Consider the following 22071-nt stretch of genomic DNA (forward strand, 5'->3'; position numbering starts at 1 on the left):
TGGATCGGTTGCCCCCAAACCAGGAAAGAACCGTGTTCAGTCCATGTGTACATACACAGGGCCTGTACCTTCAACTATTAGTAAACAACTGTGGGGAGTAATCAGTGCCATGAATCCTGACCCAATTACAGATATAGTAAAAAATGACCAAGTCATTATTGATGTTGGGCAGCACTTGTTAAACAAAGGTGGAACATCAGCCAAAAATCAACAGTCTGTGCGAGAGAAGATGCGAGAAATGGGAAGGCAGATTCGCAATGCTAGAAAAGTCACCACCTTAAAAAAAATGGAAGACCTCATAAATCCAAAGAAGTACATGGAGACTGTCAAAGCTGTCAAGTTGACATGTGGGTATGTCAGTGAAACAAATAAGTTTTTGATTCCATCACTAGCAAACAAACTTGGGAATACCCTGGTTAAAGTAAGCAAACTCTTAAAAGCTCAGGGATTAATCTCAAACAATGACAAACTTGTGAAGAATGCCAGTGAGTTTCAGGATGTTCATCAGGAAAAGTGGAATGAACTGATCTCGGCTACAGCTTTGAGGAACATCAGGGAAGCAAAGTGGAATGTGCCTACTGTCATGCCCTTTACCGAAGATGTCCAAAAAATGCATGCATATCTCACTCAAGTGCAAGATGAGTGGTACAATTCACTCTCTGAAAGTCCCTCTACAAAGGCCTGGATGGAGCTGGCAAAGGTGTGTCTGGCCCAGATCATACTTTTTAACCGGCGCAGGGAAGGAGAGGTGGCAAGCATGCCCTTATCTGCATTTTCATCAAGAGACACTTCTGACCCACATGTGGATGTGGACTGGGCGCTCTCTGAAGTGGAAAAAAAACTCTGCAGACACTTCTCAAGGATTGTTATTAGAGGAAAACGCGGTCGCCCGGTTCCAATTCTTCTGACTCCAAAAATGCTGAGAGAGGCTTGTTAAGCAGAGAGAGGCTTGTGGGGTTCTAAAGGACAATGGTTATATGTTTGCAAGACCAGAAGCTATGACACATTTCCGAGGTTCAGACTGCATTCGTGGCTTTGCAAAGGCATGTGGTGCAAGGTGCCCCGAGTCGCTAACATCTACCAGACTGCGAAAGCATGCTGCAACCCTTTCAACAGTCCTGAACATGACAGATACAGAGATGGATCAGCTTGCCAATTTTCTTGGACATGATATAAGAATCCATCGTGAGTTCTATCGACTACCTGAGAAGACGCTGCAGCTCGCCAAGATCAGCAAAGTTCTAATGGCACTGGAGCAAGGAAGATTAGCAGAGTTTCATGGCAAGAACTTGGATGAAATTGGGCTAGATCCAGATGGTGAGTTATTTGACTTTCATTTGTTTATTCTCTATTCCTTTTTGTTTAATCACATTGTTAAGCTATACTTTGTATATGTCTCACAGAAAAAATTCTGGACAGTGATGAAGACACGAGTGCACAGGAGGAAAAGCGTTCATCATCAACATCTACTGTTGATGGTATGTTTTGTCAGTAAATTACTGTTGAAACAGTATATTTTGCCTCTATCGTGATAAACTTAATTTCTTGCTTTTTATTGTAAGTCCCAACACATAGGAGTTTCAGCTATTATTATATAGTTATTTAGCTAACTAATGGATAATGACAATGATTTGTTGTCATTATAGTGTAATATAGTTTGTCAAATGTGCATATCTTTAGGATATGGAATGACTGTAAAAAAAACAAAAAACAGTGATGTAAAAAAAAATCAAACATAATTAATGGGATACTTAAATCAAACCTACTGTAATTCCATGACAGTCATACTTTCATGGTTAGGTCTGTTTTTTGTCTAAACACTTTTAGCTGTCTAGACTACCCAGGTAAACTGAGTGAACTTGAGCCGGTTGGCACTTTTTGTCGTGGCTTTTTATTGTACACTGATTATAATAAAAAGAAGATGAATATACTTATAAAATTTATGCTTTAATTGCACAATTATGCTTTAATGGTTTAATGCACTTAAATGCACTAACTATAACTCAAACATCCTTAATGTATTGTCAGCATTCTGAGGCATTTTGAAATTATTCGATTATGAATTAATTTTCTATAGAGCCATCAGCAGAAGAGTCACTTTCTCCCACCAAGAAGAATGAAATGCCGCCACCACCACCACCTAAGAAATACAAACGACTATCAGATGAAGATGAGACACCTTCAAGATTCGGTGCTATGAGGCATTCTTCCAAAGGTAATCTCTTTACACATTTTTATTTTGTATGTTAGAGACATACTGTCAGTGTATGAATTAAACTAGAAAATGCTGTGGTAACACTGATGGCAGCCACATGGGAATATAAAAAGACTGCCCACCTTTGAATCACTGACCACCTGACATCTGCTTGTAATTTTATTGGTGCATCAATACCATTTTTTTCCAGACTTAGCAAAAGTACATGTTTCTTAGTACTTGCCAATACTGATTTTGCCATACAACACCATAACCTCCTTAGAATTGTTTAGTTCTTAGAGAGAATGACTGCATGTGCATCTGAGTTTATGTCTGGTGGGAATCTGCCAAGGAGGAACGCTTAAGGTTACAGGCGGATTTTGGTCTGACTCTCATGGAGTCTGCAACTTTTCTCTGTGAGAGCAGAACCTCCTTCACTGCCAGCTGGTGTCATTTGTTCATTTGTGCAGCAGTGCACACTTGGCTTATGCCACAAGGTATCAGCTGGTATTGGATTTTGATAACAGTAAATTTTTTTGAGGTCAAGTACAAGTTAATGAGCATGGTATCGGCTGGTACAATGTTATTGATTATATTATTGTGTTATTGATGCATCCCCAGTAATTTTGTCACTGAAAAATTAAAAATCTGTGCTATTTAAATTTTTGTTACTTTTCTCTGTAAAGGCTAAAAAATGAGCAGTACAGCAATTTACAGATTTCACAAACTGTTGCTCACTCATTAAACCAATCATTAACACAGTAACAGAGGGAGTTCTTTAACCAGGTACACTATATTGCCAAAAGTATTCAGTCACCAATCCAATCATTGAATTCAGGTGTTCCAGTCACTTCCATGGCCACAGGTGTATAAAGCCGAGCCCCTAGGCCTGCAGACTGCTTCTACAGACATTAGTGAAAGAATGGGTCGCTCTCAGGAGCTCAGTGACTTCCAGTGTGGTACCGTGATCGGACGCCACCTGTGCAGCAAGTCCAGTCGTGAAATTTGCTCACTGCTAAATATTCCACAGTCAACTGTCAGTGATATTATAACTAACCGGAAGTGACTGGGAACGACAGCAACTTAGCCACGAAGTGGTCGGCCACGTAAAATTACAGAGCAGGGTCAGCGGATGCTGAGGTGCGTAGTGCTCCGATGGACGAGTCTGGGTTTGGCAGTTGCCAGGACAACAGTGCTTGTCTGGCTGCATTGTGCCAAGTGTAAAGTTTGGTGGAGGGGGGATCATGGTGTGGGGTTGTTTTTCAGGAGTTGGGCTTGGCCCCTCAGTTCCAGGGAAAGGAACTCTTAATGCTTCAGCACCAAGAGATTTCATGCTTCCAACTTTGTGGGAACAGTTTTGAGGACGGCCCCAGTGCACAAAGCAAGGTCCCTAAAGACATGGATGAGCAAGTTTGTTGTGGAAGAACCTGACTGGCCTGCACAGAGTCCTGACGTCAACCTGATAGAACACCTTTGGGATGAAGTAGAGCGGAGACTACGAGCCAGGCCTTCTCGTCCAACATCAGTGTCTGACCTCACAAATGTGCTTCTGGAAGAACGGGGACCTGTCAGAAATTCCCATAAACACCCTCCTAACCCTTGTGGAAAGCCTTCCCAGAAGAGTTGAAGCTGTTATAGCTGCAAAGGGTGGGCCGAGATCATATTAAACCCTATGGATTCAGAATGGGCTGTAACTCAAGTTCATATGCATGTGAAGGCAGATGACCAAATGCTTTTGGCAATATAGTGTATTTATGTGCTCACCAATTTCTGGGCAAAAGCATTCACCTACTTAATAAAATCCATACTAAGTCAGCTAATGCTGTTTTTGTTTTTTATTGTTTCCCTTTTAAGATGTTTCCATAAATACCTTTATGGTTTGAACACTTTGCTGCCGAATTGTTGTGCCCAACTGCTTTAAGTGGTTCTGTTCTGTATGCACATGGATCTCAAGATCACAGTGCTCAGAAATCCATCTGTAGTTGTTGGTGGGGTTACTTGAATCATTGGTAGAGTCTTCTAGGTGCTTGAAATGGGACTCGTAACAGTAACTGTTCTAATACTTAAAATATTAGCAATAACTAGCCCCTATACCAACTGCCAGTGCTGGATGTTCACAGAGGCTCGAGCAGTTTAATGAGTGGATGGATGCATAGTATTACTTGTACTTGCAGTATTACTTATACTGTAAAAGCAACACATGAAGTAACTTTAATATCACCTGAAATCATTTTTAACAAAGCTAAAGTTGATACTGTACTGTGCTGTAGCACTGTATTTTAGAGGCTTACATATGTACTGATATAGGATTAAAACTTCAGATCAGAATTCCAGCTCAGAATCTTCCTTATCCTTTCAATTACAGATTTGTTTTTTCTGACCGCTTTCAGGTAAAGCTACCCAGAAGAAGAAAAGACCCTGGAAGCAGACAGAGGTGCAGGCGGTGGAAAGGCACATGAATCGATTCATAACAGCTTGCACTGTACCAGCAAAGAGTGACTGTGAGAGGTGCTTAAGGGCTGAACCAGAAGCTCTTAAAAACCGGGACTGGCAGAACCTGAAGTTCTATGTTTACAATCGCATTACGGCCTACAAAAAGAAACTGTAGCATACATAATGTGAAGATTACCAACTCTACGGTATGGTCATTTTTGTTTCTCATATTTCAGCAAAAAGGTGGAGCTTATTTCCTGTTGTTTTAAAAGCATTTCCACATTTTGTTATTTTGTTCTGAAGTGAAAAAAAATAGCAAAAAATGCTAAATGTTTATTGGCAAATGTTTTTAGAAAAGAATCATTTGCACCAATCAGGCATAACATTCTGACCACCTCCTCGTTTCTACACTCACTGTCCACTTTATCAGCTCCACTGACCGTATAGTTCCACTCTGTAGTTCTACAGTTACAGACTGTAGTCCATCTGTTTCTCTGATACTCTGTTACCCTGTTCTTCAGTGGTCAGGACCCCCATGGACCCTCACAGAGCAGGTACTGTTTGGGTGGTGGATCATTCTCAGCACTGCAGTAACACTGACCTGCTATGTGAGGGTAGATGGCGTCCTGACCCCTGAAGAACAGGGTAAAAGGGGGTAACAGAGTATCAGAGAAACAGATGGACTGCAGCTATACAGTAAGTGGAGCTGATAAAATAGACAATGAGTGTAGAAACAAGGACATGTGGTCATGTTATGTCTAAAGATTTTATTTGTTTTTTTTTCTTTTTGTATGCGGAACGCCTTTGAAAAAAGTTGGGCAAAAAGTGAAATTGAACTTATTAAAATTTTAATTCTGCAATTTAGATGTGTGTAATGTCTTCAATGAGCTTCAGGTTCAATTAGTAGATAGCAATAATAGTTGTATTACAGTGATAAACAGTAGCAAACTATGACTCAAATTTCGGCTCTCTGACCCCCCTTCCCACATCTGAAGAAAAAAAAAAACAGTCTCGTTTACGGTGTCCTCTCCAAAAGTGCTGCAAAAGTTAAGAAACAAAAATTAAAATGATAGTTCAGCTTCAGAATTGCAACGAGCAAATAGCACAGAGAGGATTATCACCTGAACTAAACAGCTAATTTCTTAAGCAGTGTGCATCATACAAGTTCTGTGTGCACTCCAGAGGAATATGGAAATGATGGGCTGGAATTCAAAATGCCTGACAGTCACGACCTTATACCACACAAAACCAACATTTCATACAAGTGTTCACATCACAACAGCACGCACACAGCCGAGCAGATTGACAAAGGGGCTTCTTTAATTTGACACTTCAAATTCCAATACAAACTGAATAGGCTTGCTGATTTTTTTGCTCTGATTTGTATTTGTTTAGATGTTGCTTGCCAGAAGATGATCAGATAAAATTAGAACTGCTCAATTTTAAAGCATACAGGAGGTCCTCGGGTTACGTCAGTCCCGAGTTACAATGTTTCGTGGTTACGACACGTCTCCCATTTACTGTATAAAGCCTTGTTTTGACTTAAGTGGTTTTGCGTCGTAAACGTCGTAACGCGAACTTCGTGTTTGGTGTGCGCAGCGAAAGAATACACGGTTACGCGGCTCAGGACCGAGGAGGACGGCGTCACCCCAGTCGCATTGTACGCCATTTTAGTTTTGATAAGTGCTTACAGTATGTTATTTACGTACAGTATGTACGTATGTTCCGACTTACACCGAAAATCGGTTTACGACGCGACATAGGAACGGATCAACGTCGTAAGTCGAGGACCCCCTGTATTTAGAATATCTTAGGTCCTCTCTGAGGGTGTAGAGGGCCATGACAGTTCCCCTTTAGTGATAAGAAGTGTGAGGTGAACAGGTAGTAGTTAGCTGATGTTGGGTGGTTGAGTGGTTAAAAATATATTTGAAAAAAATGAGTTATGACTGTATGAGAATTAAAGAAAGAGTAGCTCTAACAGTGAAAAGCAGAAGGGATTAAAGGTTTGAGTTGTTGTCCATCCATCCATTTTCCAAGCCACTTCTCTGTCATGGTCGCGTTTTTGTATGATATAAAATATTCAGACATTAATAACTGCACTTTCAGTGCTTTGTGTGTGAATAGAAATATACTTTCACTGCTTCATCTGTTAATATTCACTTTAATCACACTGATATTCCTATCAAAACTAGGAATATCAGTCATTCAAACATAAATTCTGCTGTTATGAAGATGGACAACATGCACAGCACTAGTTGTTATAGGTATGTGTAATGCTTTGCATCACTAGCACCATTTGCAGGCCTCATGCTACTTACCTACATTGTGAACAGCTAAGCTATATTTTAGAACTTGAGCTGTTATTGGTGTACTACTGCTGTCTTTTAATTCTTAGCTATAGATTAAACCTTTTTTTAACAAATGCAATTTTGGAGTATTTACTTTATTTAAATTAATGTAATTTTTCATTAGTAATACACTTATGTTTTTTTTGAGGTCCCCACAAATCAAATGGGAATTTGTGTGAATTATGCAAATAATATGTAAATTTTGTCCCCATCAGCCATGTTCACTAGATTTTTCATAAGTCCCCATATAGCATGGGGAAAACATTACTTCATCGTTTCGGATGTTTTAAGTCGTGTATAGGCTTAGAATGATGCGGTTAGTGTTCCTGATTTTTTTCAAATGTCTAGGACCTTTAGAAAGGGTGGTCCCCGCAAATGATGGTCAGAAAGTTGGTCCCCATCCAACATGGAAACCAGTATGTGTGTGTGTGTGTGTGTGTGTGTGTGTGTGTGTGCATACGTCCTAAAGCAAAACAGTGTGCCATGTGCAGCCGAGTGTGGGAATCTGTCTGTTGTGGTTCCGCCTTTGCTAAGGCCTGACATTCAGTGCTTGTGATAATGTGTGTGTGTGTGTGTGTGAGAGAGAGAGAGAGAGTGTGTCTGTGTGTGTCCTTATGCTTCAGCAAACTCCCAGAGGCTCCATCTGAACTCCTCTTATGTGAATGTAGACAATTTTCATCTATTCACGCTTTATTCTCTTTTTTCCTTCCTTCTCTTCAGCTCCTTCTCCTCCCCCTCCCCTTCTTCCTCTCCTTAACCGCCCTTCTCTTCTCTTTTCCTCTCTCTTCTAATCCTAGTGTTACAGTTGACCTTTTCACACTGATGATTCAAAACATGTTACATCATTTGCAGAATCTGCGTGCAATATTAGATTCTGAGCTCTGATTTATCTTACATGTACATGTAGCCGCTAAAGTAGTTTCATCATTTGAGTATGATGAGGGATGCAGAGAAACTGTTTCATGCATTTGTTTCAAGCAAATCTGGAGCTTTTTTTACAACACAACAGCACATCCTCGTGTGTAGCGGCACAGATCCTAACGAAATAAAAACAATGCTCAAATCACTCAATGATCACTCAATCATGAATGTGCCATCACAAAAAGAGCCTATTAAAAACAGGCTGTTTTTAAAGCTTAGTTTCCATATAGGAAGTGTATTTAATAGAGGAACTGCATGCATTTAGCTGGTTGTGATTTAGACCCCTTTCTGAATGATGAATCTGAGTGCACTGAAAGATCAAAATAGTCAAAACTCAGTCATAAAAATACTCAAATTGGTGTTTTATATTAATCAGTCAGCAAATCTTGAATAAAAAAAAAGATACATAATTTGAATATGGCTAAGAACTGCTTATCTGACCTATCTGAGAACTGTCTGGGCATGGTCATAACACACTAATGCGATTGTACAGTATAATTGACAGCATTTCAGGCTGCTACACCACTGAAGTAGAGCTAAACACAACAACAAGAGGGAGAAATGAGTGAAACAGGTGCTCCACTGTGTTAACTTGTCCTGCTTTTATACGGTGAAGTACTGTAGAGACAACCCACATCGGCCTAGGGATTGGTAAGGATACTGCTTGTACACACACTACCCAAGACAAGCCCTGCCCATTTTATACCGAGAGAGGAGAATGCTGGGAAAATACCCTTGCCTTTAATTGGAAATTGCTCAGTTGTTCACAGCACCTACTGTGCACATGTATACTATGTGCCTACTAGAGTTCTTTGGGTTTACTGGGGCTTTAAACTGACTGACAGCAGGTGAAATTCACACCCATTTCAAATCAGACTCTACAGATCTTTTTAGACAACGTACTCCAGTCTGCATAGCACTTTTACCCTTAGCAGTGCCTGGCCAGTGGGCTCAGTATAGCTTTCCTACAAACACAGTCTTATTTCTGTTAGTCTATCATTACATATTTTAGAGAGAAAAATCGAAACTTAATGTAACCTATGCTTTATACGTTTTAGGAACGTTGTTTACATATAAACTATTTTTTAATTCGCTTTATAAAGATATTTGTCATCACAATTATTTAATTATTTACAAAGAATATCTGTTATTGGTCTGGATGTTCACAGCCCAACATAAAACATTCAGTGATTGTTTGCGGCTCCGTTACCGATTACAGCCTTCTGCAACTTCAGAATTGCAAAGGGCAATAAATATCACAACAATTAGCAAACAGTATATTGTGTGTAGTGTTTGCTGTGTCCTTTTACAGTTCTGAGTTTCTGAAAAACAAAAACAAAGACATCCACACATGAAACACACAGTGACATGCATACACACACTGAGTCACACACACTGGGCTATATTATGCAGAGGTACTGTGTGGCCTTGTGTTAGAGGTCAGCTGTCCACTTAACTTTACAGATTCTGAAATACACACATAGAGACACACACACTCAGACTCATTCGCTCATAGTGTCATGAATTTCTATAAAAGTCCTGTTAATTTCTATAGAGGCCATGTTTTACTATTTTAGTTAAGGTTAACCGGAAAAGCCGGGGTGAATATCTCACATGATTTTTGAGATAGCCAAATAATTTTAGGCTAAAGTTGAAGATTGTCCAGAACATCCACCAGCTCTTCCGATAGGACAAGCTTGTCTTTATCAGGTTAAACTAACAAATCTTGCCTTGTGAAATACCCCCAGTGTAAAAAAAGCTTGTATAACAAACTACTAGGTAGGGCTGAGTATTGTAATTCAACTTTACAGTACCAACCAAATTACTTCAATACTACCAAGTATCAAAATACCACAGTTCAATAGCTAATAGTCTTATAATAATCAGTCTTGTAAGCACCTAAGAGTCAATAGGCATGCTTGTTAGATCTAAAATCTAAATCTAAAGTCTAGATCTAAAATCTAGACTGTTGATTGGCTGTCTAAAAAACACTGTATGCATGTTATTAATGGCAGCACTACTTGCTTAATCCAGGATCCAGTGTTGTATATGAATCTCCAGTGCCTCACACTTATTACTAGCTTAAGCCACACCCACTTGTGGTTTGTGATGAAAAATTGTAAATTCAATTTGTAATAAAGTCAATGTTTTGTGAATGATACCCAGCCCTACTGTAACGGTGGGGAGCGATGAGGCGGACGCATGTGCTGAGATATGTGACTTATTATGGGCAAATCCAGGGTCATGGTCAAAATGGTCCATGGTCAGACAGCCTAACACATCAAACATGAAACGTATCAAACAGCACATCCCAAACAAACAAACATCAAACAAAGACCAACAAAGACAAGGCTTAAACACGACAGGGCAAGACGAGGGACAGGTGGGGAAACAGGTGGTAACAATCAGGGGTGGAGTCAGACAACAAGGGGGCTGGACTGAACCAAAACAAACGCACATGGAAGACCAAAAGGTAAACAAAAAGCACATGGAGGAGTGGGAGGAGCCAATCGTGACACCTACTACTCTGCAAGATTTTAAGGGAAATATTTTAAGAAATTGATTAACAGTCCATTTTAACCTGTGACCTCAAATTCATTTTAACAGTTTTAATATTGCTTAACAATAGGAAATGAACCGCTGGGAGCAATGATTTGGGGTCATCATTCATTCCTATTGCTTCCATTAATCTCCCACAAGGTCATGTGCAAGCAGCAGCAAGAAAAGCACTAAAGAAGAGCTTGAACTTAATTTTAATCTCAAGCAGCCAACAACACAAAGCGTCCAGCGGTGTGAGGAGTTATCACGCATGTTTTTTCACTGCAACACAGCATTCAGCTGGAGTGAAGGACTTCCAGCAGGTTTAAAAGAGAACTGTGTTGCATTCGAGACACAGTAGAGGTTTACATAAGCCAACCTCAAGGCTGACTTCACTAGGCTACATCAACCTTCATTATCATTTGAAAAAAACACAGCTACCGCTTTGTAGGAAAAAGCCCCTAAAGCTGCGAACCTCTTTACAACTGATGCATTGTGAGACTTTCAGAATGGACTTACATGCTGCTTTCTCATTTTTTCAGCTTGGAGATTTGAACTTACAAATGAAACTGAAATTAATCTCCAGTAGTTCAGTTCATATGTGCTATTACTTATTAATTCCCAGTCAAACCTAGCAAATTATTAATTTATCTGTATAAGGAATTAAGCAAGAGAAATCTATTTAACAGATAATCACACAGAAGCATCAACAACTCAATATAATATCATTTTTTCCCCATTTTTTTGAGACTTGCTCTCAATTTTTCCTCGACATCTGCAGGGACATTTTTTCTTTAGCTCCAAAGTTCAACTTTAGACGCTGGTTGTATTTTCTGCGTTCTGATCTGTGTAATGCCAATTACAAATTTAGACCCCATAAAAATCTCACTCCACATGTCACATTACACTTAATGTTGGATGTATGTCTAATTTTGTCTAATTTTATGTTAAATATGTTTTTTTTTTTCTAGAAGCTGGAAAGGAATAACTTGTTCATTCTGGCTGTTTTGACTGGAAAGGACAAAAAAAGAGAAATTTGTACAGTACTGTATATCTGTTCTTTGAAAGACCACCAGCTGGCCTACTTATAACTGCATTAGTAAACCATTAATGTGGGAATCTTCTGCAAAAGAGCATGTATTCAGCTTAAACGAAGCTCTAGTGGCTACTTATTGGAAACCTGTGTTTGGTAAAATAAATGCTAGTGGTTTCGATGTGCTCAACTCTGACCCTTACCCAGCAACCTTAGCAATATTAGACAAATCTAGCTGTCAAAATGACACCATATCATCAACAAAAAAACAGTGGCACTTAAAAAATAGCTGTACTACTGTATTACTTTTTGCTATTGACATTTTCAGCTTTAAGCAACAACATCAGCATGGATGATCAAGGCTTTGTCATTGTGCATCTACCAGATACCAGAGAACTACTGAGCATCGGGAGGACTGGGACAATTCCCAGTGGGCTGTGTGGGTGGGCAACCGCAAGAGTGAGAAAGAAAGAAATGCATGGTTATTTCTTATGTAGTCCTTTATAAAATAGATGGAGACCACCTGGAACAAATGACGGTTGTCGGGCAAATACTGGATTGCACATATCTAGACACGTTAGTGACCCACTGCATTCGCAGTGTGGGGCTAGTGGCATGTCACTTTTCAACTGCAGCTGCCTCCTGAACAAAGCATAATGATAACAACTGGAAAAGCTAAACTGAGAAGATAGAGAGAGACAGAAAAAAGTGTTGGGGAGGGGATGTGTGATTAAAAAAAAAACAAACAAACAGCAAGTTACTGAAATAAGATGCAAATAAATTAATAAATGAAAGTACACAATTTGGACATCAGATCAAGGAATCACAGGGTCAACTGTGGTTGTTAGTGGGCTGGTCTAGGCAAAAGTCCAGGGCTGAATTTAGTTCCCAGTCCTGCCCTGCTAGGAACAGTAATGAGATATAAGACAAAAAGGCAATGCATAATGCCATCAGTGCTGTCAAACTTGAATCATACATTCACAGTCTTCTACATATTAATATAGATAAAAATGATAACACTCTAAGACCGACTGTCAAACGCAAGTCCTATTCGGCCTGCAAAGTTTTAAAAGTTAAAAAAAAAAATAATAAACATACCTAAAACAGGTTAAGAATTATTTTTGAATAAGTATTCAATGCCTATTTTGCTGTTGCAGGTTTGGCATATTTTTAATAAACAATGGCCTTTTCAGGTCAAGTAAAAATGAAATAACACCACATTTTCTAATATGGCCCTTTTAGTTCGACACCCCAGCTCTAAGGTGTCTTTTGACATTTGAGTCCATGCTATGCCCTTCACTAAACATCCTTATAAAAATCCCTTTTAATAAAAGCAGCAGAGAGTCCAGTGCATGCACTCCTGCAAAAGCATCATAAGACTGTAAACTAAATGCTTGTATTCACATAAAAATGAAGCCAATAAATTATCGCTGTCATATCACAACCTCACAATCAAACGGGATTTTCAATTCCATTCAGAAAGACTTCACATTGTGTGAACATTTCATAATGAACAAACCAAGGAACAGAAGTTGTTAATCAAAGTGTAGACTGTTTTTCTCTTCCTTTAAATGTAGCTTTCTTCCAGAGGAGCAATATTTTTCACGACAGTCACAATTTGTTCATATATTGACTAAATTCAACAACACATCTGCTGTCACAGAGGTGCATAACTGCAATGTCAGACTGTAATATAAGGCCTACAAAGACGTCACATCATGTGACTAACAGCCCACGAAATCTCCAACTTCTGACGCAACTCATCTGTCACACCCTGTTATTCACTCTTCTGTTTCTCTCTGCTATTCTGTCTTTCCCTCATCATTCCAATGAAAGAGAAAAAATCATCAATGACAGTTCAATATTGAGGTGAAACATAATTCACATGATACATAGAGACAGAGAGAGACAGAGACGTCCATATATATAAAAAAAATATACACACACACAGATTCACATGTGTATTTATATATACAGTATCTCACAAAAGTGAGTGCACCCCTCACATTTCTGAAAATATTTGATTATATCTTTTTATGGGACGACACTATAGAAATTAAACTTGGATATAACAAAGTAGTCAGTGTGCAGCTTGTAAGGCAGTGCAGATTTACTGTCCTCTGAAAAGAACTCAACATACAGACATTAATGTCTAAATATCTGGCAACACAAGTGAGTCCACCTCACAGTGAACGTGTCCACATTGTGCTCAAAGTGTCAATATTTAGTGTGCCCACCATTATTATCTAGCACTGCCTGGACCCTCTTGGGCATGGAATTCACCAGAGCTGCACAGGCTGCTACTGGAATCCTCTTCCACTCCTCCATGATGTCATCACGGAGCTGGTGGATGTTAGACACCTTGTGGACCTCCTCCTTCTGCTTGAGGATGCCCCACAGGTGCTCAGTTGGGTTTAGGTCTGGAGACATACTTGGCCAATCACCTTTATCTTCAGCAAGGCAGCTGTCATCTTGGAGGTGTGTTTGGGGTCGCTATTGAGTTGGAAAACATCCATGCAGCGCAGTTTCCGAAGGGAGGGGATTATGCTCTGCTTCAGAATGTCACATGGTGGAATTCATGTTTCCCTCAATGAACTGCAGGTCCCCAGTGCTGGCAGCACTCATGCAGCTCCAGACCATGATGCTACCACCACCATGCTTGACTGTAGGCAAGAGATAGTTGTCTTGGTACTCTTCACCAGGGAGCCACCACACATGCTGGACACCATGAGTAATGCATGTTCTTGGACTTGGTCTTCAGCAAATTGTGTCTGGGCTTTCTTGTGCATCAGCTTCAGAAGAGGCTTCCTTTTGGGATGAGACAGAGTTGATGCATTGTGCAGTGTATGGTCTGAGCACTGACAGACTGACCTCCCACTTCTTCAACCTCTGCAGCAATGCTGGCAGCACTCATGTGTCAACTTTTTGAAGCCAACCTCTGGATATGACGTTGAACACGTGGACTCAACTTCTTTGGTAAGTTGGAAAACCACTGTATGACGGTGGCCACTGTGCTACAGCTCAGTTTCAGGGTGTTAGCAGTCTTCTTGTAGCCTAGGCATCTTTGGGGAGAGCAACAATTCTATTTCTCACATCTTCAGAGAGTTCTTTGCTACGAGGTGCCATGTTGAATATCCAGTGGCCAGTATGAGCGAATTGTACCCAAGACACCAAATTTAACAGCCCTGTTACACCTGGAACCTTGTAACTCTAACAAGTCACATGACACCAGGAAGGGACAACAACACAGTTGGGCACAATTTGGACCTGTTCACTGTGAGGTGGACTCACTTGTGTTGCCAGCTATTTAGACATTAATGTGTGTTGAGTTATTTCCAGAGGACAGTAAATCTGTCCTGCTATACAAGCTGATCACTGACTACTTTAAGTTATATCAAAGTTTTCATTTCATGTAATTTCTACAGTGTTGTCCCATGAAAATATAATAAATTATATATATAAATATAATATATAATAAAATATTTGCTGTATTGTGTTGTTTAAGTGTTCCCTTTATTTTTTTGAGCAGTGTATATTTATATATATATATATATATATATATATATATATATATATATATATATATATATATATATATATATATGTATATACACACTCACACACACACACACACAAAGTACGCAAGAGGAGACCCGAGGTTGTTCAGTGTTTGTTTTTTAGTTATCAGGATTTTTACAGCAAACATGACAGTGTGTGAGAGAGAGACAGCAAGTAAGTGAGCGAGTGAGGGAGTGAGAGCATGAGTGACAGAATGGGCCTAAAACCACTAAGCTGAATCCCTCAGTTGCTCTTTCTGAGCTTAAGCTCCAAATAATCCTGTCTTCATATTAAACCATACACACACACACACACACACACACACACACACACACACTTTTTTTTTTAAATGTTATTTCCATTTCAGTGCTGCACAGCCGAGAGCCGAGTAAGAAAGGTCAGAGTCTTACCTGCAGCAATGGGCGACTTCCTCTCGTCCAGTAGTTGAATGGCAGTGCTGGCCAGAACCACACTTTTATTCTCTGAACCTGGGAATAAGCACACACAAGGGGTGGACAACTCATGATCATGATTAGGGCTGCACTGATGAATTTTTATGGCTGATTCAGATTCTTTTTGCATTTCTGGACCTGAACTTCACACTGTGTAAGATAAATACACTAAACACATTTCCAGTACCTTTTTCAGCCAGAGCCATTTTAAACTGTAAGTGAATCATTTAAATAACATGAATCAAATAAAATGCTACATCAAAAGTAAGAGGCAACTGACTATTCAGAACAATGAGTTATTTATTATAATGCTATGACATTTTGGTACAGGGGTAGAAGCAGACTTCAAATACAGCATGTGCACTCACCTGGCTCTGGTTATTAACATCAAAAACTATAAAAAAAAAACAAAAAACTTTTTTTTGTATAAAACAGTGTGGGTGCCTTTGGTCACATTTAGTTGATTTTGTAAGTGTAAATAAATACACATGCTCTACAGAGAACACACTTCTGCACAGTTTAATGTACAATTACTGTTTATTTACTGAATTTAACATGCTGGAAAATATAAGCCTGAAATGTGGACTGTGCAAAAGTTATGGCACATTTTATATTGTATTTATTTAGTGTGTATTTACACAGAAAAAACGTGCCATGCTTAAATGTGTTCTCTGTGGAGGGTATGTTTACTAAGTGTCACTGAGAAAATCAACAAAACGTCATCTGACCAGGGATGTTCAGATTTTTCATACAACTGTAAACTGGCGAATTACAATGTGTTTGGAGTAAAAATCAAAAAAGCAGCAGCAGGGCCATGTTTAAAAAAAACGCCAAAAATATGAATAAAGTGATTTTTATTCAGCTTTTCACATAATGTGCTAAACAGTTAAACAGTTCAGGTAAACAGGCCTAATTATGGCTGTATATGTATGAGTTATCTTTGTAATGTTGGTTCAGTTGGTCAGTGTACAGACCATAAGCCCAGAAAACCATATTGTGTCATAATTTTTCATGATGGCAGAAAATATCTTCCCATCCTCCACTTGTGCAGTGCCTGTGATATATAATATTATGATTAGAATGACACAGCCTTTCAGCTATACTGTAAACATCTGGCAAGTACGCATGAAATGCTCTTATTTTGAACACTGCCTTGTACAGACTGAAAGACTTTTCTCTTAGACACATTGCTGGAGCTCCAAAGAGACTGCCTGAAGCAGAATGTATGCTGAAAACATGCAATTCTAATAAGAGAGAGAGAGAGAGAGAGAGAGAGAGAGAGAGAGAGAGAGAGAGAGAGAGAGAGAGAGAGGCAGAGAGAGACAGAGAGAGACAGAGAGAGAGAGAGAGAGAGAGAGAGAGAGAGACAGAGAGAGAGAGAGAGAGAGAGAGAGAGAGAGAGAGAGAGAGAGACAGAGAGAGAGAGAGAGAGAGAGAGAGAGAGAGAGAGAGAGAGATAGAGAGAGAGACAGAGAGAGAGAGAGAGAGAGAGAGAGAGAGAGAGAGATAGAGAGACAGAGAGAGAGAGAGAGAGAGAGAGAGAGACAGAGAGAGAGAGAGAGAGAGACAGAGAGAGAGAGAGAGAGAGAGAGAGAGATAGAGAGAGAGACAGAGAGAGAGAGAGAGAGAGAGAGAGAGAGAGATAGATAGAGAGACAGAGAGAGAGAGAGAGAGAGAGAGATAGAGAGAGAGACAGAGAGAGAGAGAGAGAGAGAGAGAGAGAGAGAGAGAGAGAGAGATAGATAGAGAGACAGAGAGAGAGAGAGAGAGACAGAGAGACAGAGAGACAGAGAGAGAGAGAGAGAGAGAGAGAGAGAGAGAGACCTTAAATCCTCACAGTAACACATTTCATTTGAAATCCCTAAATCCAAATTTATGCCAAAACCCCAGCCAAGCACTAATATAGAATAAAAAAAAAGTAAATGAAAGAGAGGAAGAGAAGAAAGATGGGGAACAGACAGAAGGAATGATGATAAGAAGGTTTTGCCTTTTTTTTTTTTTTTTTAATAAAGCCACTGGCCCCCTTGAGGTCAGTTTCAAACATGCTTTGCTTGTCAACATTAGCTGTCACCCATTTGAGCTTGCAGATGGGCCAGTCAAACCAACACACGCCTAAAACCATCCGGACCAATTTTCAGGGCACAGATTAAGCCTATAGGACCAAATTACACTGTCAGTGGGGATTCTCCCCGGCAAATCTGTTTACACTTAATCTGCGGACGAGCCGTATCTGCTCATATACAGCAAATAAAGCAAAATCAAAAAAAGGAAAAGCCTTTGGGAGAATATTTTCCTGTCACTGCAACTCCCTCTGGAATGAAAGTATGTTTGACAAGACAGCATTTTCATATTCACATACTGCTGTTTCTTATTAAGGGCCATTTGGTTGAAATATGCTGCAGACCTCCACAAGCAAATATCAGCTAATAGAAGACCATCTTAACCAGTTGCCGGTGACAAGCGAACAGAAACCATCAAAAAATGTGGCCTTTAGGAGCGGATCCTGGACCTGCGGGTCAGTGGAATTACACCAAGAACAAGGCCTGGGTGAACGCGATCTCGTCTCAGGTCTGTACAATGATGCTCAGCTCAATATTTACTTCAGAAAACACTGAAGGTTTGTTTGAGATTTTTCCACACAGAATTAGAAGCTGATGGAAAAAAGTTGATGAAATAAATAAAAAAAAAGACAAACGTTTTTTTTTTGTTTTTACTTTAACTAAAGAACACGTTTTAATGCCAACCTATTTAGTACTTACCACACACAACCCTAATCCTGTTTTTATGTCTTTTTTTGGAAGGATATTCCTCATCTCTATATTCTCTTTGTGTTTGCGTCTTTTTCTTATCTTGTATTTAGCTGATTTGCCACAAGGGGGCAGCATTTTGTAAATATAGAATATTTTATTTTATACACTTACATACAGTCCGTGTGTAACATACAGAACTGTGCAAAAGTCTAATGCGCCTGATATGTAAAGCCATTTATCTGACCAATAAGCATTTATTAGAATTACACTTGAATTTAATGTACTGGAAATAAAATTGCACATAAAAATATGGCCAGTGCTAAAGCTGGGGGTGTTCAAACTTTTGCATATGACTGTATATGGACTATATATACTAGGTAGTAAATGGTATGTTTTAACCTATTAACACGGTTTTAAACACTACATCAAACACTTTCACTTCAAATAAGTGTTTTCCACGATTCGGGAACAGTTTTCTTTATTAAGCATGGATATGAAGGAAAGGAGTTGTGCATATATATCACTGTTGTTCTGTGTTGTGCCTACATAAATAGTTTTCCCTCACCTGTATTAAACGGAAGGGAGTAGATGAAGGTTCCCGGCACTTGCTCTGCTGCTCTCTTGTACCACAGCGGGAAATGATCAGCGTTGAACACACCCTCTTTATCCTCCGCCGTCAGGAAGTCTCTTAGAACACACAGCACACACAGGTGACCTCACAGAAAGCGAGGTCAATGGCTACGAGATCCGTTCACGCACAAAAAAAATCACGATCACAGCACGATCAATAATTAAAACTGAATCCTAATTTCTACCTTTTATATATATACACACAACTAAAAGTTGACATAGTTGCTATTTCGCCAGTAGTCACATCATGGTTTGTTGACAATGTATAATAATCTGGAATCAAGAATAAATATGTAAAAAAAATACATAAGATATGATTAAATAATAGACAGTACTTATCTGTTTATATTACACTAAAAATACGATTCTGTGTTTTAACCTACGAACATAAGTCACCTGGTTGCTTTCAAATTTTGAGGTGAACTTCAAATGAGTCAATACAATGTAAAAGAGCTCAGAGTTTTAAGGCAAAGCGATTACTTCATTAAGTTTAACACTGATCCGTTTTTTTACAGTATAGAAAAGTTCTGTCAGGAAATCAGTCTGAACGGCTTCTTGCACACTAATTTTAAATATGAGGCTTTACGGAAAGCACGTTTTTGTAACTTTATCTTCTGTGCTATATCTTTCACAGTTATTATGATTAAACTTACAGCTCAATTCCGCTTTCAATGTCCTACGTTTTACACCTTTGTTTGAAAAAATTTTAATATGGTCATCAATTTACAATCATTTTATACATGTATCTGTAACAATATACACAAAAGATATGTTTTCCAGTGCTTACTGATTACTTAGTTGATCTGGCACCACAAATAAGTTGATACGGGACAGGCCTGTCCGAGTGCCAAGGTAAGCTATCTCCACACCTTTATCAGAGTTTCTGTAATAACAGACAGGAGAGAAAAACAGACGTTACACAATGCCGACCAAAGTTTTACTCTTTTAGTGCAATTATGAGTTGAAGTGTGTCGGCTTTTCAATTCCTAGTTTTGTTTTAAGCTGGGCATGCAAGTTTGAGTGCCTGTGCATGTGCATGAGGTCTTTGTACTCGGATTTGTTGAGAGCCAGGCTGGTCCAGTAAGCTTCTATCGGTGCAGTCACGACAGCATCAAATAAAACCTCCTGAATCAACTCTTTATCACCTACAACAACAATTGTCATAGCATCAGATGCAAGCCATTAGCAGAAAAACACACATTACATATTAATACACACAGATAACATAATAATAGTAATAATAATGTGTGTGTGTGTGTGTGTGTGCATGCATAAAGGCTCCACTTACACTTGAGGTGTGGTTGTTCCCCACTGAGATAGAGTTTGATGGCCTCAATCTGAGACAGGTAACGATGTTCAGGGTGCTCATCTGTGTTGCAGTATGTCCTGAAATCACAAATGCATGAGTTTGTATTGGTATTTGTAGGTCTTTGTGATATTTCCATTGAAATCTATGTTGCTGCAACAAAAAACTGCTCTCCCCACCTATAAAGCTCTTTTTTCACCAGTTATTCGTTTTTCAGCATCAGGAAAAATGAAGGAAACACACATTACTGTGCAAAAGTTCTTGGCAATGCCTTTGGTAACAGGTGTGATAGGTGTGTTTATGCTTTTGAAAACATACATATAATTACAAGTGCAAATAAACATTAACACAGTATGAAGTAAGAAGAATTTCTCGTTTTCTTGTTTACTTTATAGTTTGTGAGCTAGTCTGAATAACAGTTTGGCTCCAGATGTCTTCTCAAAACTCCCAGCCATCATATAAATCTGTTAAACTCCATCACCATCACACTTGATTAAATTTGATGAAGGACTGATTTGACAAACCAGGTACTGATTTATGTACTATGGATAATACGGTGCTGCACCAAGGAGGAGGTTGGAAATGTGGTAAAGGAAGGAGAAATTCCCTATTTATATTACTGATTTCTGAAGAAACATTGTTTTAGCAGCTGTCTACAAACCTTTCCAAGAAGATTAGTTATAAGATAATACACTTACATAAGAACTGAATGTTGAAGGAAAACAAGTGAAAAAAAGAGGAATTTCCAAAATGCAGTTCAGAAGATAGATCGTGAGAAAATAGATCTCCTAACAACTATACAAGACCTGGTAGACCACCAAAACTGACCTCATGAGATAAACAGTTCCTAAAGCTTTCCTCTTTGCGAGAGAGAGGAGAAAATTAAGCTCTATTTTGCGTCAGATCTGAAAAAATCTCAGGTGTTTCTGTCCACTGTAATCAGCCAGATCAACATTAGGGCTGGACAGAAGCTGGAACTAAATATAAAAGAAGAAAATTTGAGCTAGAATCCAGAAAATGGACATCTGAGATGTGGACGAAGGTTTATGGACTGATGAGTCTAAACATCTAATGCATTGTAAGACACAGAAAATACAACCAAAAACCCCCCTGCAGATTTCTTGAAGGGCAACTGAAGGACGAAATAATGAGGACACTTGTTCTTATCATACACAAATATACTGCACCTAATTCTTGCACACATGTGCAAAATGACACGCCAAACTTTGCATGTTTGCATATATCATTTAAGTACTTTACCATTCATCTGCCAGTGCCACATCTGGATGCTCCAAATCATGTAGTCCTGAAACACAATAAAACACGAGGCCTTTTAATTCATAATGAGATTGTCTATCAGCCAAGCAGGCTTTCAGACATATGGGGTAACCCCTTTCTAACCTCTTAAAATCCCAGGATTATTACAAACTAAGGCTTATTATTCAGTAACTACAGCAACTTCAATGGAAACTGGCTGAGCTATTCTATTCCAAGGTCATAGAAATATGCCCTGTCCATTTAAGGGGTTAAGGAGTGTTTTTATTTTGTTTCCTCAGAAAATTCTGTTTTAGTATTCACTGCTTTTAAGGAAAAAGAAGTGACCTCTGAAGAGCTGTCGAAGTTGTTTTGATGCCTGGCCAGTTCTGTCATACTAAAGTAACTATTAATAAATAAACTGTACCGCAAGACTACCTGGCATCAGGATCTAAAGCAGCTGTTTAAAACTGGTGACTAATATCGCCGCACACGCAAAATTTTCATAATGTATAAATGACTCTAATTCTGAACCTGTGGACGGAAAAAGTTAGTACAGCGGGAGGTCAACAGGGACTCCCTCACCTCCTCTCTCTCCCTCCCCTAATGACTGGCTTCAACAGATGAGTGGATGGTCAATACCATGCCCACCCT

General features: G+C 39.2%; 2 protein-coding genes across 4 annotated transcripts in view; one reads left to right on the forward strand and one right to left on the reverse strand.

Moving 5' to 3' along the window:
• Nucleotides 1–22071, reverse strand: part of cacna2d3a (calcium channel, voltage-dependent, alpha 2/delta subunit 3a) — a 338457-nt gene that overhangs the window by 86152 nt on the left and 230234 nt on the right. For all 3 annotated transcript variants that reach the window (XM_037536196.1, XM_037536195.1, XM_037536194.1), the window contains 6 exons: nucleotides 21424–21469; nucleotides 20146–20243; nucleotides 19909–20002; nucleotides 19645–19740; nucleotides 18793–18914; nucleotides 15436–15513 (listed from right to left, as the gene is read on the reverse strand). In XM_037536196.1, coding sequence (XP_037392093.1) covers nucleotides 15436–15513; nucleotides 18793–18914; nucleotides 19645–19740; nucleotides 19909–20002; nucleotides 20146–20243; nucleotides 21424–21469 — 534 coding nt within the window. The remainder of the gene's footprint in view (nucleotides 1–15435; nucleotides 15514–18792; nucleotides 18915–19644; nucleotides 19741–19908; nucleotides 20003–20145; nucleotides 20244–21423; nucleotides 21470–22071) is intronic.
• Nucleotides 953–4902, forward strand: LOC119262817. The gene is made up of 4 exons (XM_037536197.1): nucleotides 953–1317; nucleotides 1404–1478; nucleotides 2078–2215; nucleotides 4585–4902. Exons 1-4 carry the CDS (start codon nucleotides 978–980, stop codon nucleotides 4800–4802), a joined length of 771 nt encoding a protein of 256 aa, XP_037392094.1. The 5' UTR covers nucleotides 953–977; the 3' UTR covers nucleotides 4803–4902.

This window comes from Pygocentrus nattereri, chromosome 29 (genome assembly GCF_015220715.1).
Source record: "Pygocentrus nattereri isolate fPygNat1 chromosome 29, fPygNat1.pri, whole genome shotgun sequence".
NCBI lineage: Eukaryota > Metazoa > Chordata > Actinopteri > Characiformes > Serrasalmidae > Pygocentrus > Pygocentrus nattereri.